Source organism: Prionailurus bengalensis, chromosome B1 (assembly GCF_016509475.1).
Source record: "Prionailurus bengalensis isolate Pbe53 chromosome B1, Fcat_Pben_1.1_paternal_pri, whole genome shotgun sequence".
NCBI lineage: Eukaryota > Metazoa > Chordata > Mammalia > Carnivora > Felidae > Prionailurus > Prionailurus bengalensis.
This window is the reverse complement of record NC_057344.1, coordinates 120224414-120246912: the sequence shown is the minus strand read 5'-3', so window position 1 is coordinate 120246912 and position 22499 is coordinate 120224414. Positions and strand designations below refer to the sequence as shown.

The 22499-nt window shown below is 38.7% G+C and overlaps 1 protein-coding gene across 2 annotated transcripts in view; it reads left to right on the top strand.

The window, feature by feature from the left end:
* The window catches only part of NFKB1 (nuclear factor kappa B subunit 1), a 120277-nt gene that overhangs the window by 63312 nt on the left and 34466 nt on the right, over window positions 1-22499 (top strand). For both annotated transcript variants that reach the window (XM_043571656.1, XM_043571648.1), the window contains exons 6-10: window positions 3503-3651; window positions 14131-14294; window positions 16342-16500; window positions 18449-18553; window positions 21022-21113. In XM_043571656.1, the coding sequence (XP_043427591.1) occupies window positions 3503-3651; window positions 14131-14294; window positions 16342-16500; window positions 18449-18553; window positions 21022-21113 (669 nt within the window). The remainder of the gene's footprint in view (window positions 1-3502; window positions 3652-14130; window positions 14295-16341; window positions 16501-18448; window positions 18554-21021; window positions 21114-22499) is intronic.

The following is a 22499-nucleotide window of genomic DNA, read 5'->3' as shown; positions in this document are numbered from 1 at the left end:
CCTCTTAAGAACCAGTATGAACTTTGCTAGAGCATGTCAGAGTAACTTGAAATAAAAGGAGGTGATTTGACTCAGTTTGGTATTATCTGCGACACTAGGTTTCTGGTTTTTACTCAAAAAGCCCGTGGTCATCAGTAGGTATTGAGTCATAAAGCTCCTGGAAGAAAGGCTTAATTTCATCAAGGGAGCTGAGAAATCCTGAGCACCTCCAAGAATGATAGCTGTTACTGTAATAACACAATTATTATTAGAAAATTAACAAAGCCCAATAAAATATGTCACGTGAGGGGTTGGGGGGGGGGATGGAGGGGGAACTTACCCTAGGAATAAAAGTGGCCCGAATTGGTCTTTTAAGACAGAATTTTTAAAAAATCACCTCAGGGCAGGTGTATCTAATATCTCCAGGGAGGGGAGTCCATTACAGGGATCGAGAAGATAATAGTTAACACTGTATATTGCTCTTATTTGCTGGGCCATGTTCTAAAGACTCTAACATATTTAATCCTTACAACGAGGAACCAAATAGTGCCCAAGGTCACACAGCTAGTAAATGGTGAAACTGTCTTCAAACCTAGCCAGTCTGCCCCTGGAGTACATGCTTACAGTGTCTCTCGGTAGCTGATTACTCACATTTTCACCTTTGTCTCCCTCGCTTTCACTGAAACGCTTAACTTATATTTAAGCTCTTAGCATTTAAGAGCCTGCTATGTTCAGACTCTTTCAAAAATAAACCCAGCCTTCCTGGCAGATACAGTTGCTTTCTGTAAAGGTAATTTTCAAGGGAACCACTATTCAAAGAAGTAAATGGGAGGCTGAATAAAAATAACCAAATTCTCTGTAGAAGACACGAATTTCTGAATCAGTTGCAAATAGCTCTCAGTCATGGTGGCATTCTCTGAAACACACCCTCCTCTAAGGTAGAATTCCATTTTCTTCATCTGCCACATAACCTGAAAATAGTATCATTTTTTTTCTGTCCCCGCACTTCAGCTTTCTTCTTTCAGTCAGTATTTTGGAAAGTCCACAAAACCCAGGGGCCTCCCTGTCGTTGCCCTGTGGTCGATGTAAAAACCAGATGATGCCATGCTGACCTGAAGTCTTTCAAATGGATCAAACTGCACATTAGTCACTGGCAACTTTTTCAGGTCCTTTTACCTCAGAGACTACTCAGTTCCTCATTCTTGCCACCCTTCGCTCATGAAGTAATAGCAAGAAAAAGATGTGAGTACTTTTTGAGGACACCTCCCACTCTTTCCTTCAGTGCTAGTGACTGATTCCTTCCCAGTGGGGACATTGAAGGGTCCCACTATCCAGAGCGATGGGGCTCTGGTCGCTGGATTCCTTCCGATGTTCTGCTTAGGTGGAAAGCCTCCCAGATTTCACCCAAGTGAAGCATTTCATCATGCCTTACACTGTTGCATTTCTGTGCTCCATGCACTTAGAAGTGCAATTACATGGTCTATTTAGTGCTTTTCACTGTTCATTTACTGCTAAAGAAGTCCCTGTAGAATATGTCATCATAACAAAGGCTGATCTCACATGTTGACACCACGGCCCTGAACTGGCATCGGCAGTCCAGGGGGTATGCAGGCACAACAGCCAGTTTTGGAGCAAACCCAGAACTTTTCATTCCCTGTCCTGTCCTGTCCTGTCCTGAAGGACAGAGGCTTTCTTCTGCATCTTTTAAAAGGGAAAGCAACCAAGTTCATAATTATTTGTATGCCCAGAAGGCTTTTTTAAGTGCTGTACCTATTTAAGAAATTATTTATTTGTGCTTTGAGCTGGTGGTCAAAAACAAATTTAATCCTTAACGTTCTTTGTGATGAGTTTGCTCTGCAAGGACAGAAGGCCACTTCTTGGGAAGGAGCATTACAGGGTTTGAAAGCAAACTTTAGCAGCAGCTCTGGGCCGAAGTTCGGGCAAAGAGGCCCTAGGGTTTTCGCGGGGAGCTGCACTGTTGATTAGAAAGGATTCTGTCCTTTGCTCAGGGCAGGAAACTTCTCTTCCCCAAACCCTCTGCCAAACGGTCCCAGCCCTGATCAACTTCTTCTCAACTCTTGCAATGAGAGATTGGACTGGGGGAAAAAAAAATCCATACTGAAAAAATCCTAACAAAACCTTGCCTCAATGGAATATGGATCTGTTTGATGGTATTTATAGAAGTAGACTGGTTGAAAGGGATTCTGTCTTTTTCCAAGAAATTTAATTGGCAAGTGTAGGTTCTTCCTCAAGTTTATGTCAGAAAGACTTACATCGAGGATTCGTGGCTAGATGGGATTCCTGTCCACTTTCTTTTCCTTCCAAGCTATGGGCTACTTGTACAGATTAAAATATCTCTAATGATCATATGGTTGGGAGATCCTGGGTTTAGGTTCACTCACTCCCTCAAAGGGAGAAAATATGAGCTATGGAAATAGGGTGACGAACTCTTCCCAGTGTTAGCCTGAAAGCCCTGGGAACCCCACCCCCCACCCTGTCCCAGGCAAACCAGGGTGCCTGGTTACCCTTTGAGGAAATATAGTGCATTTCCAATAGTTTGGCTGAATTTATCACAGAATTCTGCCTTGTGGGATTCAGAAAAGTAAAAATAAGGCAAATTGGTCTATTCTGTTAGTATGATTTTAATATTGGGGCTTTCTCAAGGGAGGAATCTGTGGTCTACTTGCTATAGGGGGCTGGAGGACCAACTAGAGGAGAAAGGGTGTCCAAGCTGTCTTTGCTTTAAAATGCCATTTTCTCCATGCTACTTCCTTTTTATTGCTGTTGTCATCATTTTAAAGGCATAACAACTAAAAAGATGAGTTATCTTAAGTGGAAAAATATGGTTTTATAAGACAAGCGCTAAGTAGGTGTCAGATCTAAGGATTTGCACGTAGCAAGTGCATTTATTTGAATTGACGTACTGCGACCTGGATATACGTAACTCAGTTGTCAGAGCTCATAGCAGAGAGTGCTGCCAAAGGCTGATGTGTCCTGACCGAGGACATTTCAGAGCCCCTTCCCTGGCTCCACCTCCTGCCTAATCTCATGGCAGAGACTTGAGGTACACTGTTTCTACTCCTCTCTCTCCTTCTATTTCCATCAATCCATCAGTCCCAAATCCCTTCTCAGGGATCTTTTCCCAGCACTCATGGCTGGCCGTTGTGATGAGGGTGCAGATGAAGTGTGTTCTTGGTTAGTAGGAAAGGGACGCTTCATGGCTACACAGCAGCCGAGATGTGCTATTCCAACTTTAACAGTACATGCAGCATTAGAAATGGCCTGCTGCGGGAGTGTATCCTCTCCACACACAACAACTAACAACCGGCATTAGCATTTTAATTGATCTCCATCCCACCATTTGCTCCTCACCTAGTTTGAAAAGTGGAGCTCTGGTCCTATATGTATAGGTATGCCTAATATTGTATCACATACTTTTTATACTTACTGGTTTGTCTTAAGTGTTTTTCCACGCTGCAGTATAGTCAGATGTACTAACTTTTTCAATGTGCTTCTTGTATAGATCTGCAACTATGTGGGACCTGCAAAGGTTATTGTTCAGTTGGTCACAAATGGAAAAAACATCCACCTGCATGCACACAGCCTGGTGGGAAAACACTGTGAGGACGGGATCTGCACTGTAACCGCCGGACCCAAGGACATGGTGGTCGGGTAAGTGAGGGTGGATGATACCTTGGAAGGTATGATCAGATAAACATGGCACCCAAAGACTTGGAACACACCCCTTTCATTAGGAACCTGCCCAAGATCCTCAGAGGGCCTTAAAATGAAAAGGTGAGTTCTCACTTGAACTCCCAGGAGAAAGATTACCCACATGTCTGGGTTTTCCTGACTTTGTACCTGTGGTCCTGGCCAAATTATTTATAGCACCCCCTTTCGAAAGTGGCCCAGAGGGGATAATAAATTATGGTTACTTCATGTATGAAGCGTTTGTACCACTTTCAGCAGTATCTTCCTTCTGGAGATAAAGATAAGGACTAATTAGAAGAAACCTAACTGTGGCAAAAATAAACACCTTGATGATTCTTTTAATGAACTAATGAGTTTGGATTTATAGCGTGAACATTTTAACCATGAAATAGATAGATAAATATTGGTTCAGTTCTATGCTGTTTAGAAAGTGTGCTCAGATTAAGAAGCCAAGGAATGCAAATTTGTTTTGGCATTCATTAGACTTGAAATGTAAATACAAAGGGACATACTCATTTAAGAGTTAGACAGATAGAACAAGGAATTTTAAGTGAATGAAGTATTACAAAATAAATTCAGCCCAAAAGGAGTAAGAAATTTTAAATTTTGTTTAATTTTTAAGAATGTCTTCTAGGGTGTCCTACTGCTGGTTTAAACAGTTCATGATAAAATCCCAGTTAATCTGGACTATTCACTCAAAAGAAAGGAATTATTTATATCAACTGTAATTAAGTTGATGGTAGCATTTCAGGCTTTGAATTCTGATCAAGTTTTAAGTTGGTTGTTATTGGGGAGGTTGAACTTTCATGTTCCTAGGTATTTCTTTGTTTGACTGTGAAAATATTCAAGTGTGAAAAACCTAGAGAGAGAGCTTTCTTTTAAGTCACTAAAATCTGATTCTTTTGATGTTAGGGGAAAAAAAAAGACTCTAGATTGGAGGAAGAAGTTTAAATTGATTTGAAAAATTCTGTCGTGCTTTATATGAACTTGTTTCAACATTCTCTTGAAAGACTGGCCTGTTTCCTGTTGTATGTCACAGTTGGTTCCTCGTCTGTTTTGGACTACTCTTTACAGTTCCTGACTGACCTAGGAGAGCTTTGAAATGCAGGGTAATTGTCAGAGTTTCAGACTAATTGATCACTTAGTGTTTCTGCGGATTTACCCCAAAAGGCTGCTGTCAGTTTGAAGTGTTGGTTCTGTTTAATCTGTGTGATAATCACAGCCTTTAGAGGAAATTATAGATGAAGTTCCTTACTAATAATATTTGTTATTATAAAGCTGCCAGTATGTTGTCTATAATTTGGTGTTTCTGTGGCTTGGCTTAGTAATCTTCCAGGGTTTTAGAAGGAACTAATGGTTATTTAGTTTGAGACCTACAGCGAGCGGGAGTAGAAGTTCCCTGTTTCTAAGGAAAGGGAGGAAATCCTTTCCTCTCTTGTAATGGAGTTCCGTAGTTGGGAGAACTCATTCATTCACTCATTCATTCAACAAACATTTTGAGCATCTACACGACCTAAGTTTGGTTATCAAGATGTCTCATCATAGTGATGCGGGATTCTGTGACCCTATACAGTTTCACTGAGAAATTTAGTCAAGAGGATGCCACTTAAAAGTTACAATAGATTCAGTAGACTTTCCTTTTCAGAGTGTTCTATGAAACACTGGTACTCCTTTTATAATCGATTTTTAGCTGAGAAACTTATGCTTACAGTGTTTCCTAAAATATAATATTTCCTTCGTGATTTATTTGTCTCTCTTACTTTTTAATTTTTTTAAGTTTCCGATGTCAGAACCTGTTACATGTTAGCAGAGAGAATATCAGGCTAGGAGTCTGGAAACCAGAATTCTATTTTCATTCCTGTCACACTCAACAGTAGGATTGGGGGCAATTTGCATGACTTCCTGAGCACTTTAACTTCTTCTCTTATACAATATCAGCATTGGGTTACATAGTTTATCTCCAGGCCTTTTACCTCTCACAAATTCTAGTCTGAACTATTAGCTAATACTACGAAATAACATGAGCAGACTTGCCACATACTTATTTATGGAGTGTCTTTGATTATTATTATTTGGTTCTAACCTGTAGGTAAGAAGAGCACAGAGAGAAATTTAGGAAGATAGCCAGAGTTATTCCTTAGATTTGTCAATACTAGAAATGGAATCAAGATTACCTATTTTCATTAATATAGCTTAGGTTAAGAGTATATATTCACAAGCAGGGCACCAATCCAGCACATCAAAGAGGATCTATAAAAAATGACACTGAGGAGATAAATAACTTTTAAATTATCAAAGCCAGAGGGGTGATGGGTAGGGGATGGGTGAGATGGGATTAGGAGTACACTTACCTTGATGAGCACTGAGTAATATATGAACCTGTCGAGTCACTATATTGTACAACAAAACCATATGTTAACTATACTGAAACTAAAATTAAAAAAATAAAAACAAAATTAAATAAATTATCAAAACCAAAGAATTAACTTTTCTTTAGGTTCATCAATAAAATTTAGTTTCTGTTTTCAAATATATTTTGCTATCCATATTAAAATACTCATTTTTTGATGACTAAGGCATGATTGGAGGTTTGAGTGCTTAAATCTGTGGGCTTTTACCTTAAGACTTTTTTTTTTTTATTTAGCTTTCATTTTGTCTTCGTATTTCTTACTCATTTGTTTAGTTAGCTGTTAGTGTCTGTCCTCATAAAAATAATTTTAATTTGGCGTTTTATTTTTGACCTTGAAGATCAACAATGTGTTTCAACAACATTTTAGTTCTCTGAAGTTTTCAATCAGTGGAAACTATCTGTTACTTGACTTTGCTTTAAGTCACTTTCCTTACCAATAATCACCACACCCTCTGTTTCCTGGCAGCCCTAATTTAGAGAGATGTGAAGTCTTTTTTTTTAACTAATATTTACAGCATATACCAATTGTAAGCACTAGAAGTAAATATATAAGTATAAAAGAGAAACAAGGCCTCCGTCAATGAGCTATTAAATTGGTGGTTTTGTAGGTCCAAAAACGATGACTAGCAGTTTCATAATATTAAACCTTAATACACAGAAAAGATGCTGTTTGGAGAAAATGGACAAAATATGGAGTGAAATTGGAAGTGTCCAACTTCCAAATTAAAGTATATATTGTGAGTCAGGGGTGCTTTTGAACCTTGTGCCAGCTATAAATCAGTGTTTGAGTCCTGACAGGTAGAAGGGCCAGATGGAAGGGCCACTGTAGAATCCCAACCTAATGACATGGGGATTCAAACCAACCCAGAGGGCAGCAGTAGTTCTCAGATGATGATGATGATGATGATGATGATGATGATGATGATGGAAACATCTGGCACAGTGCAGAGGATTTCAAACCTGGCTGCTAATTAAAGTCACCTTTGGTCACTTTATATTACTTTTTAAATTTTTTTTAGTTTTGATTTATTTTTGAGAGAAAGAGAGAGAGACAGAGTGCGAGCGGGGGAGGGGCAGAGAGACAGGGAGACACAGAATCCGAAGCAGGCTCCAGGCTCTGAGCTGTCAGCACAGAGCCTGACGTGGGGCTCGAACTCACAGACTGCAAGATCATGACCTGAGCTGAAGTCAGACAATCAATCGACTGAGCCACCCAGGCGCCTCTAATATTAACTCTTTAAAGTGTACAGGTCTATGAATTTTGACAAGTACTCAAATAAGAATCACAGTCAAGGAAGGTATAGAATAGTACCATTGCCCCCCAAAATCCTGTGTGCCCCTTTAGAGTCAGCTCTACCTTGCAGTCCAGCCCATGGCAACTCCTGATCTGTCTCCTATACATATAGGAATGTTCCAGAATGACATACAAATGGAATCATGCAATATGTAGCCTTTTTGAGTCTGGCTTCTTTCACTTAGCATCATGCATTTAAGATTCCTCCAGGTTGTTGTGTGTATCAGCGGTCTTATTCCTTTTCATTACTAAGTAGTATTGCATTGTATTGATGTATCACAGTCTGTTTATCAATCCACCTGCTAAAGAACATGAAGTTTATTTTCCATTTTGGATGAGAGAACCACTTTTTGTGTGAACATAAGTTTTCATTTTTGGGGGGCTTGGATAAATACAGAGGAGTGAAAATGAAGGGACAGATGCTAAGAGTCCATTTGTCTTGATAAGAACCTACCATATTGTTTTCCAAAGTGGCTGTATCATCTTGAATTCCCATGTATTAACATTTATGATTCTCGATTTTTTAAGTTGCATGTGCTGTTTTTTAATACAAATGTCCACTTTTGTTTTCTTTTACATTTTATTCTATAAATTTTCAAACATACACAAAAGTAGAAAGCATTGGGGCACCTGGGTGGCGCAGTCGGTTAAGCGTCCGACTTCAGCCAGGTCACGATCTCACGGTCCGTGAGTTCGAGCCCCGCGTCGGGCTCTGGGCTGATGGCTCAGAGCCTGGAGCCTGTTTCCGATTCTGTGTCTCCCTCTCTCTCTGCCCCTCCCCCGTTCATGCTCTGTCTCTCTCTGTCCCAAAAATAAATAAACGTTGAAAAAAAAAATTAAAAAAAAAAAAGTAGAAAGCATAGCATAATGAACCCCCATTGTACTCATCACCCAGCTTCAACAATTAATTACTACATCTTCATTTAAATATACCCCTGCCTAGATATCTTTCATTTATGGATATCTAATTTAATTCAGTACTGTTAAGAGGATACTTTGTATGATTTCAGTCCTTTTAAGTTTATTGAGACTTGCTTTATGGATCAGAATATGTTATGTCTTGGTAAATGTTCCTTGTGCACTTAAAAAGAATGACTAGTCTAATCAAGTTGAATGCATGTTCTAAAATGTCAGGTCAAGTTGTGTGATAGTGTTGTTCAAGTCTTCTGTATCCTTACTGACTTTCCCACTACTTGTTCTAGAAATTATTGACAGATGGGTGTTGAAATCTCAGACTATATTTATAGATATATCTATTTCTTCTTCCAGTTTGTAAGATTTTGCTTCTTCTATTGTGAAGTTCTTTTATTAGATACATAAACATTTAGGATTCTTATGTCCACTCAATGAATTGATCCCTTTATCATTATGAGATGACCCTCTTTTATCCCTGGTAATATTTTTGCTCTAAAATCTACCTTGACTGATACTATTTTACCTATTTCAGCTTTATTTTGATTAACCTTAGCTTGGAACATTTTTTTTTTCCATCCTCTTAGTTTTAAGCTGTTTGTGTCTTAATATTCAAAGTAAATATGCACTGCATATAGTTGGGTCTTATTATTTTTATTCCATCTGATGCTCTCTGCCTTTTAATTGAGGTGTTTAAATAATCTGTATTTAATCTTACTACTCATAGAGCTGTGTTTCATTCTACCCTCTTGCTATTTGTTTTCTGCTTGTCACATCTGATTTTTGTTCCCCTCTTCCTCTTTTTTCTGCCTTCTTTTAGATTAATTATGATTTTATTTTATCTTCCTTTTGGTTTATACCTCTACAGTTTTTAGAAGTTGTTTTACAGCTTGTTACGCTATATGCATCTTTCACTTACCTTAGTCTCCCATTGAGTAACACTGTGTGTCTTCATATATCATATATGAACAACACTTCAGTTTCCCCTCTCGGCCCTTGTGCTATTCTGTACTCTATTTTACATCTATATATGTGATAAGTTCCACAATATATTGTTTTTTATTTTTGTTTTTAATGCTCAAGTATCTTTTCTTTTTAACATTTATTTATTTTTGAGAGGCAGAGAGAGACAGAGCATGAGTATGGGAGGGGCAGAGAGACAGGGAGACACAGAATCCGAATCAGGCTCCAGGCTCTGAACTGTCAGCACAGAGTCTGACATGGGGCTCGAACTGGTCAACCACAAGATCATGACTGAGCCAAAGTTGGACGCTTAACCAACTGAGCCACCCACCCAGGTGCCCCTATGCTCAATTATCTTTTAAAAGAAATTTTAAATAAGGAACAAAGTATTTATATTTAAACATGTATTTATCATTTACAGTGCTCATCATTCTGTTTCATAGGTCAAGATTTCTATCTGGTGCCATTTTTTTCTGCCTGAAGCCCTTCCTCTCCTTTTTCTTCTACTGCTGGTCTGCTGCTGATGCAATTCTTCAGTTATCAAACGTCTATAACCTCTTTATTTTGTCTCTGTTTTAGAAAGATATTTTTGAAGAATATAGAATTCCAAGTTGACAGAGTTCTTCTCTCACATTCTGAAAATATGCTACCCCATAGGTGTTATGGCTTTTGCCTTGCTTCCATCAGGAGGTCTGCTGCCCTCCTGATATTTTGTTCCTCGTCACGTCAAGGGCCATATCTTCTCTATCAGCTCTAGATTTTCTCTTTATTAGTTTTTCCTTTCTCCTCACTAATTTGAAGCAGTTTGATTAAATGGGCATTAATGTAGTTTTCTTCATGTTTTTTGTGCTTGGGGTTCATTGAGATTTTTGGATCTCTGGGTTTATAGTTTTTTTAAATAACTTTTAAACTTGTCAGCTATTACTTTTCAAAATATTTTTTTCCATCCTCTCCTCATTTTCCTCTTCTTCTGAAGCACCAATTACATGTGTATTTGGCTTTTTAAATTATCCCACAGCTCACTGGAGACCTGTTCTTTTTAAAATTTGTTCCTTTTCCTGTGTTTCATTTTGAACAACTCTATCACTGTGTTCTCAAGTTCACTAATCCTTTTGTCTGTAGTGTCTAATCTGTTTTTCATTCCATTCAGTATATTTTTCTTTTGAGACATTGCAGTTTTTTCATCTCTATAGGTTTTTTGGAGGTCTTTTTTTTTTTTAATATCTTCCATGTGTCTCCTTAATATTCTAAAGGTTTTTATTATCTTGACCCCATACAGTATATCCATAATAGCTATTTCAATGTATGTGTCGTTAAATTCTGTGTTCTGTCTCACATCTGGATCTGTTGCTATTGATCGATTTTTATGCTCATTATGAGTTGTATTTTCCTATTTTTTGCATGCCTGATAATTTTTGATTGAATGGCAGACATTTTGAATTTTGGATTGTTGCATGCTGTCCTTTTTCTTTTTCTTTTCTTTCTTTCTTTTTCTTTCTTTCTTTCTTTCTTTCTTTCTTTCTTTCTTTCTTTCTTTCTTTTGTATGCCTTTGAATATTTTTGAACATTGATAGAAATTAAATTTGGGAGCAGTTTTATCCTTCCTAGACTTACTTCTAAGCTTTGTTAGGGAAACAGGGGCAGCCTTTAGGGTTAATTTGACACCATTGCAAAGCCAGTAACTTTCTGAATATTCATGCTGATGATTTATGTATTAAAAGATTTCTTGAACTATTCCAGCCCCATGTGTGCTCCAAGAAATCTTTGTCTGCTTCTTTCTGGGTTGTTTTTTGTTTTTTGTTTTTTCTTGTTTTGTTTAGATTTTTCCTCAGCCTTGGGTTGTTTCGTCACACACATCTCCAATCAGTACTTAGCTGAAGACTCAAGGCAAAACCTGTGTACATCTCTGAGTATCTCTCTGTGTGTGGCTCTTCTCTGGTTCTCTGCCTGTGAATTCTGGCCCCTTTGGCCTTCTCAGATTTTTAACTCAATCTCCAAACTCGAGGAGATGGCCAGGTCTGTTTAGAGTCTCCTTTCCTATGCTGCAATCAGAAAACTCTAGGCATTAAACCAGCATAATTGTAGGATTCACCTTAGTTGATCTCTTAAGGATCAGTGTCCTGTGCTGCCATTGTTCAGTGTTGGAAAACCATTTTTTCATATGTTTTATGTTATGTACGGTGAAAGACTCAATCTGGTCTCTGTTTCTCCCATCATTATCTGAAACAGAAGACTGGCTTCTATATTGTTCCATTTATTACCAGAGTAAATAAGTTATTCACATAAGGATGATGCCTTTTTCACGGGGATTAGTTAAATAATGTGCATGAAAATCACTTTATATGTGGTAAAGTGTAACAGATGTTTGCCAGTGTCATTACCTATATGGAGGTACATGTTGTATATAGGAGTCCAGCCTAAAAAGCCAAAAGATGGAGGTGTTGTTTCTATTAAAAAACTACCTGTGCCTCCAGGCGTGTCATCATGTCCCATTGCACCTTTTCTGTGCTGTGCTAATTCATGCATTCATTTATTCAACAGACACGTGTTAGGCACCCATATGTCAGGCACTCTTCTAGGCACCAGAGATCTCTGCTCTCAGGAGTTTATATTCTTTTGGTCTGTTTTCTTCTCTGTGTGTCTCAGCTATTCTACTTTTTCTTTTTTAGTATAATTGACACACAATGTTTACATTAGTCCCAGGTGCACAGCATAGCGATTTAATAAATCTATACATTATGCCACGATCATGTCCTACTTTTTTCTATCACTGTCTGGACACGTGTCTCATTGTATCTCTGGACCTCTGTATGAGTGCTCATCTCATTCTGCCTTCACCTTCTATATTTTCTTCGCCTAGTTCATCTGGTCTTCCCACACCATCTTAGTCCTTATTATCTTAGACTATCTTTGTCTTTGTTTCATCTAGTCCAGTTGTTACAATATTTCTGTCTTTCCCTTACTAATCTTTTTTCTTTCTTTCTGAATAAAAGCCAGAGCAAAAGAAAAGTCTTGGCAAAAGCTTACAAGGCTTTAAAAGATCTGTGCCCCCACTTTGCTCTTTGAACTTTTCTTTTTGTTTTTAAATGTTTATTTATTTATTTTGAGAGAGAGAGATCGGGAGATGGGCAGAGAGAGGGAGAGAGAGAGAGAGAGAGAGAGAGAATCCCAAGCAGACTCTACGCTGAGCATGAGCCCAACATGGGGCTCGATCTCCCGACCATGAGATCGTGACCTGAGCCAGAATCAAGAGTCGGATGCTTAACTGACTGAGCTGCACAGGCTCCCCGGCTCTTTGAACTTTTCACTTGCTACTGGCCTCTTGCTGATTTTCCTCCAGCAGCATTGGCCTCCTTGCTATTGTCGTCTGAAAACACCAGTCATGGTCCTCCCTCGGGGTCTTTGAACTTGTTACTCCTTCCACCTTGAATACTTTTCTTCCGTATATCCACATCTTTCCCCTCACCTTCTTTCAGTCATTGCTCACTTGTCATCATTTCAGTGACGCCCTCGCTGGCCTATCCCTACTTGAAAGCATCATGTCTTCTAAGTGTACCTTTCCTTTTCTCCATTCCCACCTTATTTATTTATTTTATTTATTTATTTCTTGGTACTCTTAGTGCCTTCTCAATCATACCGTAAAATTTGCTTCTCTATTTGTTTCTTCTCTCTGGTTACACTAGCACATAAATTCTATGGAGGGAGGGATTCCTGAGTGCTGACAAAAGCATCCAGGACACTGCCTGGCACTAATAAGGAACCGAACAAATATTTGTTGAATGAATGGGTCTCCTTGGTAAAGTACTTTTTTGTTTGTTGTATTATGTTTATTGAATATACTTTTTTGTTTCATGAACTTTAAAAATTAGTGGCTGGAGTATTTTATATAATTTCTCCAAAATCCCTTAAATTGCTTTATTTAGCTTATTAAAATGTTTTGTCCTGGGGCGCCTGGGTGGCGCAGTCGGTTAAGCATCCGACTTCAGCCAGGTCACGATCTCGCGGTCCGTGAGTTCGAGCCCCGCGTCGGGCTCTGGGCTGATGGCTCGGAGCCTGGAGCCTGTTTCCGATTCTGTGTCTCCCTCTCTCTCTGCCCCTCCCCCGTTCATGCTCTGTCTCTCTCTGTCCCCCCAAAAAAATAAATAAACGTTGAAAAAAAAAATGTTTTGTCCTATAGGTATGTAGGCTTCATGAGATAAAAGTGCTCCATCCTGAAAACATGGAGAATTCGATGGCATTCTAGTGGTGATAATTCCAGACTCACAGATCACCCAACAGAAGATGGGACTCCATGTAGACTTTAAATCCAGAAAGCCAAAGATGAGCCAAAAGAAAAAAATTCTTCGAGTTATAATATTATTCTTATTCTTTTAAAAAAATTTAGATAAGTTAGTACTGTATTCAGAATTTGAAAAAAAATTTAAACAACTGTCCTAGAAAATTGTTTAAAATGAGTCTAGGTAAAACTTCCTTAGTAGTGTATACGTATATGTATATGTATGTATACACACACACACACACACACACACACACACACGTATACCCTACTCACTTAATCATCATTTGAAAATCTAATAAACTCTGAAAACCAAAAGATTTTGCTGAGTTTGCCACAGACTCATTTGGTGGCAAAACCCAATCTGACCCGATGTGTGGTGGTTTATAGTCTTTATTATTCCTTGGTAAGTCTACTCTATATGTTTCACTGTAGAAATAGTAATGTGTTTGATTACAGTGTGGGCTCCAGTGATTGAGGCCTGTGTGTTTTTTAAAAGCCATTTTGCTAAAGTGAAACCAGACTCTAGTCATTGACTGCCTAACTTTCAGTGCTTGTTGTGGCTGTTTCTGCCTTTTTCTCCAGCTTTGCAAACTTAGGTATACTTCATGTGACAAAGAAAAAAGTATTTGAAACACTGGAAGCACGAATGACAGAGGCATGTACAAAGGGCTACAATCCCGGACTTCTGGTACATCCTGATCTTGCCTATTTGCAAGCAGAAGGGGGAGGAGACCGGCAGCTCACGGGTGAGTGCCATGCCGCCAACCTTGATCCTTCAAGATCAGGCTCTCCTTTGCTTGTGTGTAGACCAGGTGCTCCTCTGTGTGCCTCACGTTTCTCCTTCTCCCAGACTTTAGTGCCCCCCACCACCACCACACCTTCCCTGCTCAGAAACCTTTTGACGGCATCCTGCTATTTTCTAGAATAAAATTTGTATCTCCCTAGTTTGGTACACAAAGCTGTCAGTCTGGCCCCAGCCACCTTTCCGGATTCATCTCCAATTCCATCATGTACCCACCTCGCCCCATCACTACCGCCCCCCCCCCCGATACCTGACGCATATTCATACCTCTGTAGGTACCTACCTAAAACATCCCACCCTGCCCTTTCCAGCCTGTCAAACCTAGTTCATAGTTCAACACTTAGTTCAAAGAACACCTCTTCTTCTGCCTTCCCCCGCTCACCTTATGGTAAGGAATCTCTTTGGGCTCTTCAGGCACATCATAAACTATTCTCTTTCTCATACAAATGCTATGATTTTGTTTTCCTGCTTTTACCTGTATTTTTCTCTTTCAACTCCAATCCTTGTCCTACCACACGTACAAAAGCGTCTGCTTTTAAACCTTGTCCATTGGTCTGGTAATCCTGTGATCACCTCCTACTCCGGCAACCCCAAATCGATCACTGTTTTTCCACTGAACATGTTCTGACATCCAGACCCAAAACCTTCCCATCACCTCTGAACCCTTCTTGCCTGTGTTGCATCTCTCGTCTGTGGCCCTGCTCTTCCGTGCTCTCTCACACACTCCACTCCTCACTCCATTTTCCTTGCTCTGCTTCTGTCCCTCCCCACTTGTGATCCAGTGTATACCCTGTGACCAGATGGGTCTCACAAAAGCCTACACCTCACCACCTCTCAGTATTGCCCTGCTGCCTACAAAATCCCAATTCTGTAAGTTGGCCCCAGTCTGCGTTTCCAACTGTTTCCCACTGCATACCTTCTTGTCAAACTGAGTTATTCCACAGAGGCACCATGATTTCTCACTTGCTCACCATGGCGCATTCTTTCTATTCTTGCTGCTCCCTCTTCCTGGAATGCCTTCCTTTACTCTCTTCATGAGTTCAAGTTGTACCATCCCTTCAAGATTTAGAACATACATCTCCTCTGTTCCAAAGCCTCTGGATGCTCCCCTCCTTTGCAATTCCATACCTCTTCATCTGTAGCTCTTTTATAGTACTCACCACTTGAATTGTCACCCCTGATGATGTAGTAAGTTAAATATGACTATATCCATCAGCACAAAAGCTCCACCAGGAGGCAAAGGAGGAGTCAAATGCAGTTGAGTCATTCTCTTTCTTCAGAAGCACTTTTTGAGTACCTGCTATGTGCCAGGCACTGTGCTGGGCACTGTGGAATGAACGTAGTCCCTGTGTTCACAGAGCTTTTGGAATACTTAATTTTCACAGCTTGCAATACACCTGATGTGTAATCGGCTGGTTGCATTCCATTATGTCACATCTTTTCTGTCTTTAACTATAATTGTAGGGAGAAAAAGGAGAGGTCAGGGGAAGATAAGAAAGAGGAGGGGCAATTTGGGGGCACCTGGGTGGCTCTGTCCAAGTGTCCAACTCTTGATTTCGGCTCAGGTTATGATCTCACAGTTCATGAGATCTGAGTCCTGCCTCGGGCTCTGTGCTGACAGCACAGAGCCTGCTTGGGATTCTCCCTCTCCTTCTCAGTGCCCCTCCCCTGCTTGTGCTCTCACTGTCTCTCTCCCTGTCTCTCAAAAATAAATAAACTTAAAAAAAAAAGAAGAGAGGTAATTTGATACACAGAGGACAGTTTTTACTGTAATCCAGAGAAAATCCAGGTCTTCTTTTGATGCCTTTAATATGGGTGATATAAATGAGACAATTTTTAAAATTTTATTAGCAATACAAATACTTGCAAAAGAAAAAATAGAGTTATTTTAACTTATGTTCTTTATTTGGGCCTTACAAAAACATCTCATCTAAACCATGCTCACTTTACTCTTTCCCTGGGTATGAATGCACGGTGCTGTATGGTCCTAGATCGGGAAAAGGAAATCATCCGCCAGGCAGCTCTTCAGCAGACAAAGGAGATGGACCTCAGCGTGGTGCGGCTCATGTTTACAGCTTTTCTCCCAGATAGCACCGGCAGCTTCACAAGGCGCCTGGAACCCGTGGTATCGGATGCCATCTATGACAGCAGTGAGTCCTTGAATTCTAACAGGAGGCAACTTGGTGTAGCATTAAGCACCGACTTCTAACCCTACCGTTGGCAGTTACTTACTAGCTCAAAGTCCCAGGACAAGTAATTTAATCACTTGGAGCCTCACATTTATTGTCTACAAAATGGGAATGCTAAATTCGAGCTTAAAAAGTTAATGTCTAGGCACGCCTGGGTAGCTCAGTCAGTTAAGGGTCCGACTCTTGATTTCAGCTCAGGTCATGATCTCCTGGTTTGTGGAATCGAGCCTCTGTGTTGGGCTCTGCACTAATAGCGAGGAGCTTGCTTAGGATTCTCTCTCTCTCTCTCTCTCTCTCTCTCTCTCTCTCTCTGTCTCTCTCTCTCAAAAATAAATAAACTTGGGGCGCCTAGGTGGCTCAGTCGGTTAAGCATCCGACTTCAGCTCAGGTCACGATCTCACGGTCCGTGAGTTCAAGCCCCGCGTCGGGCTCTGGGCTGATGGCTCGGAGCCTGGAGCCTGCTTCCGATTCTGTGTCTCCCTCTCTCTCTGCCCCTCCCCCGTTCGTGCTCTGTCTCTCTCTGTCTCACAAATAAATAAAAAAGGTAAAAATAAATAAATAAATAATAAATAAATAAATAAATAAATAAATAAACTTAAAAAAAAGTTGATGTCTAGATTAGAAGTGAATGTTATGAGGTGCCCAATAAATATGGTTATCCTTCCTCACATGTACATGTTGGTCTCTTACATGCCATTTCACAATGGCAAATCTTTTATTATTTATGAATTCCTATACTGTCGGTACTCTCAGATAGAAAAATATCTCAATATTTTTCATTGAGGCTCTAAAGAGATGTTAATAAAAACAACTGTTATTCTAGTACATCTTCATTCTTACATAGTACAGCTTTTATCAAGATAGGAAGGTTAGCTGAATGAGTAGCATAGATAGTACATGGCTTCAAAATTCTATTTCAGTCTGTACTTCCTAGAACTTTTTAAAAAAGTTTTACAATGGTCTTCAGCATTTACCATGCAGATTTCTTGTTTGCTATGTACAGGATTTATTGAACAAATCTTTCAAAAGAGCCTGCAAGCATGATATTTAGGCTCACTGAAAGTTTATAGAGTTTGGTCTAAGTAGAAAACTCCATGCCTCTAGTACAACAGCTAACTGATTTCTCTAATTTCAACAAGTTTGAAGGGAAGTGAAAGAGTTATAATATGATGTAGACTTGTATACTAAAGATCACCTTAAAATGCAGCTGTGGGAGCAAAAAAAAAAAAAAAAAAAAAAAAAGGAAGCTTTGTACTATTACCACAAGAAACTTTTGCCCCTAACCACACAGAATTCTAATTTAGTCTGGGGCAAAGAAATATTACAGCTCCATTTTTCTTTTCTGTAAAATAAAGATGTATAAATAATTTAAGAAAATTGTGCTTTTTCTACATTTTTAAGACTCTTATAAATAGTATATCAGTATCATGGAAATAATTGAAGGTCTTGACCCAAATGAAATTCCACGAATCCATTGGTTTGGAACTTCCTGAAACATCAGAAAAACTCTTTCTCTTTCTGTATGAATCTTTCTTACTGTGTTAGTAGAAGAAACAAACACTGTTCTTTCTGCCCCATCTGTTTGAGTGGTAATGAATGATCCATGCTCAAGAAGTGAAGACTTCTGAAGACTTGCGAAGGTTTTTTTGTTTTATTTGTATCCTTGTTAAAGCGATATGAGTGAAAGCATCTATTTGTTTTTTTAATTGAAGTATAATTAACATACAGTGTTATATTAGTTTAACATGTACAACATATTGATTAAACAATTCTGTATATTAATGCTCGTCACAATAAACTATTTAAACTTTCTTTTGGTTAATGTGTGCTAAGAGCAGTCTCCCACAAGAGACTGGCTTGTGAAGCTGAGGATAAGCCATGATGTTTGTTGTTTTTCTCCTGTGGACAGAAGCCCCCAATGCGTCCAACTTGAAAATTGTAAGAATGGACAGGACAGCTGGATGTGTAACTGGAGGGGAAGAGATTTACCTTCTCTGTGACAAGGTTCAGAAAGGTAAATATATGCTCCAGTCTCAAGGTGTGAAATGTAATTCTGAGTGTGTCTGTGAGTCCCTTTTTGACAGTAAATCGCATAATATCCCTCTTCTGCCATAGAACTCCTTTAGAAAATTTACACATTTCACCTCTTCCAAATATGTCTGTGTTTTTTTAACCCAACTAATTCATTTAAAAAATTTTAATAGTAGTGGGACACCTGGTTGGTTCAGTTGGTTAAGTGTCTGACTCTTGATTTTCGGTCAGGTCATGATCTCCTGGTTCACGTGTTCGAGCTCCACGTCAGGCTTGGGATTTTCTCTCTCCCTCTCTCTCTGCCCTTCCCCACTCACGCTTGCTCTCTTTCTCAAAACCAATAAATAAACATAAAAAGATTTTTTTTTTTCAATAGAAGTAAAGAGAATTAAGAAAATAATGACAATTGTAATCAGTGACATTGAAGTGTTTCTGTACTTTAAATTTTGCTATCTGAACTTAGTTAAACTAAAATAAATGAGTAATAATAGTTCATGCTTCACACTCACACACACACACACACACACACACACGCACATGGACACAGAATAAATAATGCTTTACATAGTATAAAATCGTTTCTTTTGTTTATCTTGCACGGTTTTGTTGCAACACTGAGAAGCTGAGAGAGCTTCTCCAGATACTTTCATGTGACACTCTGATGTCATTAAGAAAAAGAAAGAGAATAGGAACCGTGGGGAAATTCTCAGAGCATGTGTCTCAGAATTTTCACTTTCAGAAAACATTCTTGGCATTTACGTTTCATTAGCTATGATACAAGATATATAAATTAGCAAAAGCTGAAGGAGATTGTGTTATTTTCTCAAACAACTCATTTTTAAAATACAGTGATAGAATGTCTAGTGTAATAAAGATCTACTCACTACAAAATGACGAGCATTTTCAAAGTAAGGAGTGCGTAACCAAAAATATAGCTCCTAAATAAAAGAAGGATGACTTTAAAAAAAGAAAATTCTCATTTGAGGCAAATGGCCTGAGGTTAAAAAGTCAGAAAAAATGGGATCAGATTGTAAGGTAAAGGCATATATCTTTATCCAAAAAATGTTTACACTTTCTGTGCATATCCTGGTATTAGTCTTTTAACCCATTGTATCCAAGTAATATGCATTTCCAAATTCTTGGTGTGCATACAGTGAGTAAACACAATCTGAGTACCTTTATTTGTAAATGTGATTCTTAATCATTATCATTACATTACATCTCTTATTAAAAGAAGTGTTATAGCTGCCTGTCTTAAAGCATCTTAGTAACTAGATTTAAGGGAGTCCTACCTGAAAGAAAGGGAATCAACCAGGAGATAGTGAGATGTTTTATCCACCTCCAACCCCAACATTTCTAAAATTCTGTGGGTGTTTTTGGTTTTGTTTTTTTGTTTGAGAGAGAGAGAGAGAGAGAGAGAGAGAGAGAGAGAGAGAGAGAGTATGATCAGTGAAAGGACAGAAGGAGAAGGAGAGAGAGAGAATCCTAAGCAGGCTCCACGCCCAGGCTCACAAGACCATGAGATCATGACCTGAACCAAAATCAAGAGTTGGATGCTTAACTGACTGAGCCACCTGGGCATCCCTAAAATTCTATTTAAATATAAATATGAACTTAGTTTTCATAAGTCAGTAGTGCAGTCCCTCCTATAAAATGGGAAGTGAATCCAGAGAGATGTCAATCTGAGTTATATTGTCATATTTCTGCAGAAGTAGAGTCCATGATGCAAGTGTGAAATTTAGGCAGTCTAATCCAAAGGGACTTGACCAATATAATATTTGTAACAACTTCTCAATGTGGACTGATAAAGTATTATAGGGAAGCAGCATAGTAGAATGATCGTGAGCCTGGATGGAGTCTGTGTTCAAATTCTGGCTTCTCCGTACTAGCTGTTCAACCTTGGATGAGTTACTTAATCTCTTTGCACTCCAGTTTCTCTTCTGCAAAATGAGGATATTAATAGTACACCTGCATTTCAAAGTTATTGTGGGGGTTAAGTCAGTTAATGTATACATATAATTCACTTAAATTAGTGTTTGCCATGCAGTTAACTTCATGTAAGTTAAATATTATTATGTAGATCTATATGGAGTTTGAACCACCTTTTGGGGTTCTGATATTCCTCAATATCTTTCATGTTCCTCAGGAATGATTTGGGTTAGTGATGGAGAAGTGAGAAAGGCAAAGACTGATTAAGAGAAAAGCCAGACTGAATGGGTAAATCTAGTATTCTCTCAATGTAAATGAAACTCAGGGTCCATTACTATGGTAACTAATAAAGAAAATTTCAGTAATTTTGAAAATTTCAAATGATTTAAAAGTCTATTTCTTAGTAACTACTTTTTTAAATGTTTAAGTACATTGTAGGTAAAATCTTGAACCAGCTGAAAGTTTAGCATGTTGTGAAATATTATTATGTGAAATTAAACACCTGAATGTGACTGTTTGCAGATGACATCCAAATTCGATTTTATGAAGAGGAGGAAAATGGTGGAATCTGGGAAGGATTTGGAGATTTTTCTCCCACAGATGTTCATAGACAAGTAAGTGGATGATGATAATGCTGCTGCTGATGATTTTGCATTTTCTGTCTCATTGAAATTCAGTACTTAATTTCCATATATGAAAAAGGAAAAATCATACTTATTTAACTTTCATAAAAGAGTACTATTTTTAAGACTCTTGCAGGTCTTCCAGAAAAGTCACCTACCATAGAATTATGAGCAAAGCCTTAGTCCATTGGCTCTGAAACCATGTCAAGACATTTCATTTGGGTGTCTGATCACCTAACCATTAAGGCAGTGGCCCTTGGGTCTATTAGTGGAAATATTTTAAGTTTTTGTATTAGACTGCTCAGACTGCCATAACAACATACCATAGATTAGGTGTATTAAACAACAGAAATTTATTTCATCACAGTTCTGGAGGTTAGAAGTCCCAGATCAAGGCCCAACAGGGTTGGTTATTGGTTTTTTAAAGCTCTCTCCTCCTGGCTTGCAGACAGCTGCCTCTGGCTCTGTCCCCACATGACAGAAAGAGAGAGAGAGAGAGAGAGAGTAAGCTCTCTGGTGTCTCTTCCTATAGGAACACTAATCCTATCCAATCACAACCCAACCCTCATGATCTCATTTAACATTAATTATTCCCATAAAAGCCATTTCCCCAAATAATGCCACAGTAGGGGTTAAGGCTTCAAAATACGAGTTCTGAGGGAACACAATCAGTCCATTACGGTGTTCTACCAGAGTAATTATGACAACACTTTTGAAAAGGTTTTCTAATGAAAAGTATTGAAAGGAAGAGTCTTCTACTATAGGCTGATATCATCATGATAAATCAAGATTTCCCAGTGACAACTAAGTGTATGACTAAGAGATAGAAATGCTATATCCCCATCTCCATCACTCTGAGTGATTGAGAAATACTATTTTCACACACACAAAATTGGAAACAATCCAAATGTCCACCAATAAGTGGCCAGTAAATAAATTATGGTGTGTCTGTGTGATGAACTATTACGCAGTTATTAAAGAGAATGTGTAATCTCTGAATATGGAAAAAACCTCAAACATACAACATTAAAAATTTTTTAAAGATATAAAACCAAGCGATGTCAGAAAGATTGAATGTTCACGTTTGCATATGCATAAGGAAACTATGGAAGAATACAAAAAAAATTAATAATTTCACTGTGTTTACCTCTGGGGACAGGCTCACAGTGGGGACCACCTAGATGGGGGATGGGAGTTGGCAAGGAGAATTTTCACTATATGCCATTGTATACCTTTCTGTATTTTACAAAATCTTGAACCTTGTGAATATACCACATAGTGAAAAAAAAAATCAAACAAGAAACTGTAATATTGCCTAACTATTGTGGCACTGACAGAAATTAATGAAGAGGTTGTCTTAGAGGTGTTACAGAATGC